The 11,140-nt window shown below is 41.8% G+C and overlaps 1 protein-coding gene across 7 annotated transcripts in view; it reads right to left on the reverse strand.

Moving 5' to 3' along the window:
* mrap2 (melanocortin 2 receptor accessory protein 2) overlaps positions 1–6,725 on the reverse strand; it is a 46,441-nt gene extending 39,716 nt beyond the window's left edge. For 2 of the 7 annotated variants that reach the window (XM_062981160.1, XM_003215685.4), the window contains exon 1: positions 6,537–6,725. In XM_062981160.1, the coding sequence (XP_062837230.1) occupies positions 6,537–6,640 (104 nt within the window). In that variant the 5' untranslated portion in view covers positions 6,641–6,725. Of the gene's footprint in view, positions 1–2,568; positions 3,011–6,536 lie in introns of those variants that run through there. The other 5 variants (XM_008121703.3, XM_062981136.1, XM_062981159.1 and 2 more) reach the window with 4 other exon arrangements.
* Between the last annotated feature and the right edge of the window lie 4,415 nt (positions 6,726–11,140).

Raw genomic sequence — 11,140 nt, forward strand, 5'->3', positions numbered from 1 at the left:
GCTTTGAAGCAACAACACTATTCATTGCAATTCTAGCACCAAAAAAAAAAATTCCCCTAGAACACAAGTAACCAGGCTTCCAAGCAGCAAGCCTATTCCATTGTATTCCAGCTCACCAAACAAGGATTCCCATAAGAAAAACATGGCCACGCTTTCAGGCTCCACGGATATTCACTGCTATTCCACCAGCCTAACGCATGGCCGGGCACAGCTAGAAGTGCTATAAAAGAAGAATGTGTTGCATATCGAATCATATTCTAAGTACTACTCGAGACACAGCATCAAGACAAATTGAGCAAGATGCCGTGACATGGCAAGAGCAGGCAGATCCAACGGGCTCAAGGAGAATTTTCAGCTCCTCAAGATGCAGCCCTGAAAACATAGGAAAATAATTCAAAGAGTGGACAGAGTTTCACTCCCGTTTTTACTTGAGGAGGTTGTAGGCAGGGTTCATACCCTTTTTTAATGCAAAACTGCTCGTTCACAAAACCAAAACATCCATGGAGAGTCTACACGGAAGTATATAAATCACACATTTTTACTGGATTTTGCCCCTGCTGCCTGGGTTTTTAAAAACATCTTAAATTATATTTTGTTCACTTCTGCAATACAGATCCAGTGGTATCCTACAATCCATGATGCTTCACCTCAAGGAGAAACAACATAATGCCCTCAAGATGTCATGGACTAAGAAAAACTTCCCCAACTCTTCTGGTTGGAGCAGAGGAGATCTGCAGATCAAAACATTTTGAAGTCTATTGCATGTTGCCTGCAATACCTGTCAATCAGCTTACTAACCAGAATAAATTGTACTGCTTTGCACTGATAGTATATTTTTGGCAGAGATGCCTATTCTTGTCCTTGCTCCATTATCTGGCCTGTTCCGCATCATTCATCTAGTACAGATTGTTCCACTATGGCTGATGTTTTATCATAACACTGCTAAAATAAAAGCACAAAACAAGCAGTAACAAAATGACTTTGCACTGGTCTTCATGCCAGCACATCCATCATCATCATTGACTTCTCAGAATTCAGCCCTGAACATTCATTTTCCAAGAAAAAGCTTCCTATGCCTAAATATGTAGGTGGGAAGCAACATTACAGCTGAAATGTAATCACACAAGACAAGGTTTCTATGCCAACAGAAGATCTCCCTTTTGTGTATAAATCATGGTATCTACCTGTATGAAGCAGATAACAGAGGATCAAGGTTTGATTGTATGGAAATAAAGTGAAAAAGTCAACTCCAGACATCTCCACATTATTGCTACCACCATCAGCTCCCTACATACAGATTTATGCTTATCATTAATTTCAGTATTCTTAACTCTAATACCATCTTGATTGGAAGACCTCTGTCAAAGGCCAACAACTAAACTACCTCAGTATTATCAAGCCACCACCACAACCTTACTTCAATAAAAAGAACCATCTCTCCTGGTGGATGATATCATCGCAAGAGTATGCTCCAACATAGCATAGTCCTAGATGTGTTAAACCAGGGGTGAGAATTGTTTGGCCTCAAGGCCATATATGGCCTGCAAGGACTCTTTTGCCTCAGCTCCAAAAAAATCTTCATAAATGTTGAGGAGCAAAATACAACAAAAATCAATAACTCACGTTGGTTTATCTTAAAAGAGCCACAATCATCCAAATCATTCACAAAACCCACAAATGAAAACCATAAATGCCCGCTGGTTTCATTTTTGCTCCAAACAAGCCAGAAAATGAAGCAACGGGGCACATTGTGCAGGAGGATACATATCATAATAAAATAGCAAAACTGGATTCTCAGAATTTATTCTTCTTATGACCGATGAGGAATCCCTTTAGATTCTCTTACACTGCTTCTATCTCAAGCCAATCCTTTTGCTTCAAAACAATACATCCAACTTGTTAATGTCATGCCCAAGCTCTCTACACAGAAAAGAAAGCTTGCATGTCCAGATAATAGACTCCTCTAATTCTGGATTCCTGTATTTGTGATTCAAAGACCCAGGTCGCCAGTAGGACCAGTGCTTAGAGAAGTAACTTTTTGGACTACAATTCTTGGAATCTTTGAGCCAGCACTGTATGGTGGCTTCAGTTTGGGGAGCAACAGCCTGAAAACATAACAAGTGCAAGTTCTGCATAGAGCTATATGCATGGCATTGATGCTCCAATGCAATCTTCCTTGATGCAGGAAAGACTAGTATAAGGGAAACAGCAGGCTCTCTGCTGATGATTGCTTTGGTACTGTTTGGGCTCTTTGGATTTATGTGAAGTCAACATGAAAATACTCATCATTTGATCTTGATTGCCATGAGATGGGATGCATGAAAACAGGTGCATAGTTAACCCATCACATAATGACCATGCCTTGTATCCATTATATAATGATTGTGACCAGTTCAGAGTATTTACCGTGACTTGAAACAAAAACCAAAAAGGTTTTACTACTATCATTGAATGCCAAGATTAATATGCATCAGGAATATCTTCTGACTGTCTTTAATTGCTCCATAGGGCATCATTAAGGCAGAGAAGGCAAAACTGAGGATGAAAGAGAAATGCACTGAACCTTACCTATTCCATCCAGAGGGAGATGAAATATTCCTGAAATATAGGATGCTGCCCAAAGCCAAAGCATAGCGGTAAATTATAGAGTACAAATGAAGTGCACAATATACATTTACTATTGCAACCCAGACCTGGCCACCGAAGCTGCTGCCTGGAGGCTAGGAATCTACTTTTGATTTTGGCACCGCTCCTCCTGCAGCTATTCCACCTGAACTGGAGCCGTGCCAGGACTGACCGTCTGGCCTGATCTGGGGAGACTTCCCATTCAACTGTGCACAGCTTCAGGTGATAAAATCAGTAGTGGATTTTCTTCTGTTGCAAGGAAACCTGAGGGGGCATAATCATGATTTCCAGAATAGTATGTGCCTCTGAAAGACGTATTCCCCTTTTATGTCTCAAATCAAAGGGCAGCATTTATACAAAAATATTGGCAGTGGGAAGAAAAGCATTACAAGAGCAGAGCATGATTTCCAGCAGACTCTGGGGCAACCTGAAGTGTGTTCAGTGTCTTCCAGAGGACAATTTAATAAAGTCCACACAATTCCATTTTAAAATGGTTACAGATAGAATGGAATAACTTTATTGCCATGGTACTATTGCACAACAAAATTAAATGAGTTCCCCAGCACACATCACAAAACAACACACCCATCCCTGCACACTCCCGCTGCACCGCACAGCCCCCAATGCCAATAAATGCAAAACCACGGAGTTCATTATGATAGGATGAAAGCTGTCTCTCAGTCTGTCGTTGTCTTTGTTATCCCGTATCATCTGCCAGATAGCAATAATTCAAAAAAGGAATATGTTGGGGGAGATGGATCCCCAAGAATGCTCTGGGCTTTCTTAAGGCTATAGGAATTATAAAGTTCTTCCAAAGAGGGGAGGGGGCAACCAATGATTCATTGTGCAGAAGTGGTGACCCTCTGGAGCGCCTTCCTATTTGCCACTATGCAGCAACCAAACCATGCGCAAATGCAGTCGGTTAGGACAGTCTATATAGCCCAGCGGCATTCAGATGACGAGCCTAGGACTTTAACACCACATCTTTCTTTATCTCTCATGGTCCCTCTCCACATTTTATTCCTACCAAAGCTTTAGAGTACAGCTCCCATAATCCTGTACTTACCATAACTAGTGGGGATTCCAGATACTGTATTCTGAAAAAGCTACAAATCCCAGGGAAGTTCTAGAGAACTCAAAAGCATGCTCACAAGTCTTTAGAGGCATTTTGGATGGTCCAAATAAGGGCATTGCCTTCCTGTGAGTTGTGTGTGTGTATTCTGGTATTTACAGCATTCATCTAAATCTGGAAGGTATAGTTCAAATCCAATGCCTGGATCAACTGATAGTTGTACAATCTACTGGCAAATTAGTCCACTTTAATTTACCAGAATAAACAACAGAAAGATAAAATTCTTCTTTTAAAAAAGGAATCAGAACCAGAAAAGAAAACATTTTGAAAATAGCAACGTGCCCTTCCACACAGCCATATAAGACAGAATATCAAGGCAGAAAATCACACAATATCTGCTTTGAACTGGGATATCTGAGTCCACACTGCCATATATTCCAGTTCAAAGCAAATAATGTGGGATTTTATTCAGCTCTGTGGAAGGGGCCAACAGTTCTTTGCTCCAGTAGTTTTTGGCCAAAGGCATCCTTCACCTCTATTAAATAGCAAATCCCCTTATTCCAATTGCTGGAAGACAACAAAATCTTCCTTCTGAACATCATTCTGGCCATTGTCAGAATCTAATAGTATATTTATTCAGTATATTTATTTCTCACACATGTTAAGCCACAACTGTTCCATTCCACATAGCCATATAACCCAGTTCAAAGCAGATAATGTGGGATTTATACAGCTGTGTGGAAGGGGCCCCTGTGAGAGAGAGATAACACATACCAAACTGCTAGGCAGAATGAGAAGATTGGCTATCAATGTAGCAGGACAAAGCCAACAAAACTTGTGGCTTGAAATCTGATGATAAGGATGAAAGAGGGCTTATTTAGCCTTATCTTGGAAGTGAAACACCTATATATCATGGATTAGAGGGGGAAATTTGGTAATTTTTTGAAAGACAGGAAACCCTTGATTATCCTTTTGCAGAAAAAAGGAGAATATAGTAATCGTGGGTTTTGAAAATTAATAGGATTGGCCAGGCAGAAGTGTAAAAACGGTATTTTAGATGGAAAAGTTATTTTAAACAGTAAGACATATAACCACAACTAAAAAAATTGGAAATCAATATAAATTTCTTGTTTATTTTTCTTTGCTCTGTTCTCTTTAATTCTTTTCTGTTTGTTTCTTTTTTCTATTTACATATATACAATGGTGTTAATGTATTTAAAAGTTCTCAATAAAAATATTGAAAATACATGGCACAAAACACCTTTTACTAGGAACTGTTGTGCAGAGATGGCAGGTATTGCATTGTTTTCTATCTGGGTGACTATAATGGCGTCTGTTGTTGAAGGTTTTCATGGCCGGAATCACTGGGTTGCTATAAGTTCTCCGGGCTGTATGGCCATGTTCCAGAAGCATTCTCTCCTGATGTTTCACCCATATCTATGGCAGGCATCTTCAGAAGTTGTGAGGTTTGTTGGAAACTAGGCAAGTGCAGTTTATAAATATATCTATGGAGCCCCCGATTGGTGCAGTGGCTTAAACCCTTGTGCCGGCAGGGCTAATGACTTGAAGGTTGGGTTGCTGACCTGAAGGTTGGCAGCTCCCTATGTGGGGACATGAGAGAAGCCTTCCACAAGGATGGTAAAAACATCAAACATCCGGGCATCTCCTGGGCAACATTGCCAATTCTATCACACCAGAAGCATCGCTCCTGACATTAAAAAAAAAAACTAAGCAAGGGAGGTGGAATGATGTCCATGGTGGGAGAAAGAACTCTTGTCCGCTTGAGGCAAGTGCAAATGTTGCAATTGGCCAGCTTGATTAGCACAGAATGGCCTTGCAGCTTCAAAGCCTGGCTTCTTTCTGCCTGGGGGAATCCTTTGTTGGGAGGTGTTAGCTGGCCCTGATTGTTTCATGTCTAGAATTCCCCTGTCTTCTGAGTGTTGCTCTTTATTTACTGTCCTGATTTTAGAGTTTTTAAAATACTTGTAGCCAGATTTTGTTCATTTTCATGGTTTCCTCCCTTCTGTTGAAATTCCCCACAACCTTGTGGACAATTTCAACAGAAAGGAGGAAACCATGAAAATCAAGAACAACACTCTGAAAACAGGGGAATTCCAGACACGAATCAATCAGGGCCAGCTAACACCTCTCAACAAAGAATTCCCCTAGGCAGGAATCAACCAGGTGGTGAAGCTGCAAGACTTTTCAATGCTAACCAAGGTGACTAATTGCAACATCCACACTTTCCTCCAACAGACAAGAGTTCCTTCTCCCACCCTGGAGATCATTCCACCTCCCTTGCCTAGTTAACTACAACAACCTCTGAGGATGCTTGCAATAGATGTGGGCGAAACGTCGGGAAAGAATGCTTCTGGAACACGGCCATACAGCCCGGAAAACTCACAGCAACCCAGTGATTCCGGCCATGAAAGCCTTCGACACTGAAGACTGCCGATAAACTTTAGTTGACGCAAAATACAGTTGTGAGATCCCTTGCAAGAACAGGATATTCTTCCTCCACAACAGTCTCACCCCTCTGGGAAGCCGGCTGCAGGGGAAAGCTGGGACTGATCAAGTGGGTCCCCCCCCCACCCTTACCCCCAAGGGATCCCTGAAATCGCGGCTCCTCTTCCCGCCCCATCACTGAAGCGGACCTTTCCATCGGATGAGTCAGATCCGCTTCCAGACGGTGCCTGGAGGCGCTTCTGTGCACCTACACTGGCGAATTAACGCGGTTTGGCACCACCAGTGCAACCCAAATGGAGAAACTGTTCCTAAAACAGCAAGACTTGTTGATGGTTAAGGATTAGGTTAAGCCAGGAAGCGAGAAGCAACGCACCTGTCCGGGTCTCCTTCCCGCCTCCTGGTCCACTTCTCCGGGCGCCTGTCATCTGCCTTGGCCACTCCAGGCAAACGAGCAGCCGCTGGTTTGCTTGCTGTCATTCATTCATTCATAAGGCGCAGGGACGCGCCCTCCCAGCCAGACGCATGAATGAAGGGGCTCAAGCTCCGCCCACTTTCCACATAGGCGGGAGGAGAAGGTTGCTCTGGTCACGTGGTACCGCCTTGCGAACAGGGCGGGGCTATTGGAGGGGGCGTGGCAGCCACAGGGTTCTTAAGGAAGCCCCGCCCTTCCAACCAAAAGTAGGAATGAAGGGGATTCAAGCTCCGCCCACTTTCGACGTAAGGTGGGGAAAGGTGGCTTTGGTCACCTGACAGTGACACTGCCCTCCTTGAACTGGGGCAGAGCTGTTGGAGTGGGAGGCGGTGGTGGCTGCATGCACACTGTAGAATCAATGCAGTTTGACACCGCTTCAATTGCCATGGCTCATTTTTATGGAATCCTGGGATCTGTGCTTTGGTGCAGCATCGGCACTCTTTGTCAGGCAAGTCTAAAGACCTTGTAAAACTACACCTCCCAAGATTTCATTCCCTTGAGGTTGGTGCTCATCTCCATTTCTAGCTGAAGAGCCAGTGTTGTCAGTAGACACCTCCAAGGTCATATGGCCGACATGACTGCATGGAGCGTCGTTACCTACCCACCGGAGTGGTACCTATTAATCTACTCACATTTGTATGTTTTTGAACTGCTAGGTTGGCAGTCGAATCACTGACCTTTCAATCAAAAAGTTCAACAGCTCAGTGGTTTAATCCGCTGCGCCATCAGGGGCTCCTACATTGATTATATTGCTACTATATACAGTAGAGTCTCGCTTATCCAACATAAACGGGCCAGCAGAACGTTGGATAAATGAATATGTTGGATAATAAGGAGGGGTTAAGGAAAAGCCTATTAAACATCAAATTAGGTTATGATTTTACAAATTAAGCACCAAAACATCATGTTATACAACAAATTTGACAGAAAAAGTAGTTCAATATGCAGTAATGCTATGTAGTAATTACTGTATTTATGAATTTAGCACCAAAATATCACGATGAATTGAAAACATTGACTACAAAAATGCATTGGATAATCCAGAACGTTGGATAAGCGAGTGTTGGATAAATGAAACTCTACTGTGTGTGTGTGTGTGTATAACAACCTTCATTTATCCAATGTTCTGTATTATCCAATGCAGTCTGCCTCCCGCCCAAATCCACAGCTGTTTAGCACTGGGCAAGAAAGGATCACAGATTTTTAAAAATCTTCACAAGACTGATCTTTTTACAGATTTAACTTTTGACAATGTTGTTACTGTAAGTTCATTTTATGCAATTCTCTCTTTAGTTGAAGCCATTTTTCTAGTAGTCAATGTTTATGTAGTCAATGTTTTCAATACATTGCAATGTTTTGGTGCTAAATTCATAAATATAGTAATTACTACATAACGTTACTATGTATTGAACTGCTTTTTCTGTTGATTTGTTGTAAAACATGATTTTTAGGTGCTTAATTTGTAAAATCATAATGTAATTTGACGTTTAATAGGCTTTTCCTTATTCCTTCCTTATTATCCAACCTTTTCGTTTATCCAAGTTCTGCCGTTTATGTTGGATAAGCGCGACTCTACTGTATATATATATATATATATACACACACACACACACACACACACACACACACACACACACACACAGTATGTATAGATAAGCACAAAGATCACTGCAGACACAGACTGCAGCCAGGAAATCAGAAGACATTTACTTTTGGGGAGGAGAGCAATGGCCAACCTCAATAAAATAGTGAAAAGCAGAGACATCACACTGGCAACAAAGGTCAGCATAGTGAAAGCAGTGGTATTCCCCATAGTAACCTATAGATGCAAGAGCTGAACCATAAGGAAGGTTGAGCGAAGGAAGATAGATGCTTTTGAACTTTGGTGTTGGAGGAAAATCCTGAGAGTGCCTTGGACCACAAGAAGACCCAACCAGTCCATCCTCCAGGAAATAATGCCCGGCTGCTCACTGGAGGGAAGGATATTAGAGGCAAAGTTGAAGTACTTTGGCCATGTTATGAGAAGACAGGAAAGCTTGGAGAAGATGCTGGGGAGAAAGGAAAGAAAAAGGGGAAAGGGCCGACCAAGGGTGAGATGGATGGATGGTATCCTAGAAGTGACTGACTTGACTTTGAAGGAGCTGGGTGTGACGACGGCAGATGGGGTTGGAAGCGACTGAACAAATAAATAACAACAAATTGCTACTATTATATGGCATCTAGTTGGCTTTGACTTGTGATTCAATGAGTGAGACCTCTGGTCTCCAGTTGTTATCAGTTCAGGTTTTGCAAACTCGGTGGCTTGACTTTCTTGATGGCATCTATCTATCTATAATGTGGTCTCCCTCAAATTCCTGCTGTGTTCCAGTTCACCAGGCATTATTGCTTTTTCCTGTGAGTCATGACCTTTCATTCTGAGCCTAAAGTTTTGACAGCCTCAGTTTCTTTCCTGAGCATAGCTGATTATGATTTGGCCAGATAGTGTGTATATATTCCAGTCATAGTGATATACAATTGATTTTTAGCCGACAAACAACAAAACACCATCCATCATATTGGGGGCAGAGAAACTTCCAGCTGTTGTCTGTTTCTCTTATAATTTTGGCCACTTCATCGAGCCAAATAAAGCTGTTAAACAAAGCCTGGCAAAAGTTGAAAAATCATTGGGTTAATATATAATAGGTGTTCTTGAGAGAAAGAGAGAGAAAGAAAGAAAAGCTGTCCAGGAGCTGTCATTTTGAATACAGTTATCCTACTTTGCTATAAAAGATTTAACTTTCCCCATTGCTGGAAGCCTTTCTTGTGTCAGTTATGACTGAATGGTGAAGTTTTACTAGAGCATTGTGCTTTCAAATCAACCTTAAGAACATTTTGAGGAAAAAACAGACATTCAATCAAAGTGCTCTATTTCTTTTCATGTCTCTGGTATAAATGACTTGGATGAAGCAAGTTGTCAGCAACAAGTTTCAGTCTGTGCTTGCCTATTGCCTTTAATTTGTAAGACATTGTGATTTGGTGGGGGAGATTAGATTTTTTGGAGGCGGACTGCGTCTTTTAGGGTAGAATTCTAAGTATATCTGGCGCACATTTAAAGTATGGAGGAGAGAAGAAGAATGCACAACTGAATTGTAGTGGTTGTGCTGGTTAACAGGTGATGTCACCTCTTGGTTCAATTTAGTATCAGGTCCTTTTTGATCTTGGAATCTAAGCAGGGCCACCCCTGGTTAGAATTCGCATGGGAGACTGCTGGATGCTGGAGGCTATATTTCAGAGGAAGGGATTGGCAGAACTACCTCTGAGTATTCTGTGCCTAAGAAAACCCTGTGAAATGCATAGGATCACCAGAAGTTGACACACACACACACACACACACACACACACACACACACACACACATTTATCTGCATTGCAGACCTCAGATCTAAAGCAGAATGATTACTTCTGTTGTAATATTACAGAAGTCTACCAAATGCCTCTAGGCTGCAATCACGAAATACACAAACATTGGGTTGCTGTGAGTCTTTTGGGCTGTATGGCCATGTTCCAGAAGCTTTCTCTCCTGACGTCAGTGATTCTGGCCATGAAAGCCTTCGACAATGCACAAACATTTTTCAGGAAAACAGTTATGACAAAGGGATTGTGTACTTTTGTGAAACAAAATCTATGACAAAGGGATTATGTACTTTTGTGAAACATATCTCACTACATAGAATCAGAGTTGGAAGAGCTCCCAAAGGCCATCCAGTCCACCCCATCCAGCCATTCAGGAATACACAATCAAAGCACTCCTGACAGACGGCCAGCCAGCTTCTACTTTAAAACTTCCACTGGACTCTGATGTAGCTCCTCAAACTCATATGGTATGGTTTCCAAACTATTTACCATTTTGGTCACCCTCTTCTTAACATGTTTCACCTTGTCAATATCCTTCTCGAATTATAGACAAAGCATTATAGGTTTGGTCTGAACAACATTGATTTTAAAAGGTTGCATGACTTCAAAGAAATGCTTGTTTTCTGCTGCCTTGGAGACTAGGACGTGGAATAATGGCTTCAAACTTCAGGAAAGGAGATTCCACCTGAACATTAGGAAGAACTTCCTCATTGTGAGAACTGTTCAGCAGTGGAACTCTCTGCCTGGGACTGTGGTGGAGGCTCCTTCTTTGGAGGCTTTTAAACAGAGGCTGGATGGCCATCTGTCAGGGGTGATTTGAATGTGATTTTCCTGCTTCTTGGCCGGGGGTTAGACTGGATGACCCACGAGGTCTCTTCCAACTCTATTATTCTATGATTCTATGTTTCTAAGGTAAATGGGAATTCTTTTTAAAATAGTTTAGGCGCCACAGAGCCAGTTGGGATGTAAATCCTCATGAATGTTGTGTCTCAGGTTAGCAAGCAATATGAGACGAGTACAAATTATTATTAATTCTACCTTTATTTTATAGAAAGGGCCTCAGAAACAAAAGACAGTAAAACTACAGACAATTTTTAGCTTTTACAAATTCT

Source organism: Anolis carolinensis, chromosome 1 (genome assembly GCF_035594765.1).
Source record: "Anolis carolinensis isolate JA03-04 chromosome 1, rAnoCar3.1.pri, whole genome shotgun sequence".
NCBI lineage: Eukaryota > Metazoa > Chordata > Lepidosauria > Squamata > Dactyloidae > Anolis > Anolis carolinensis.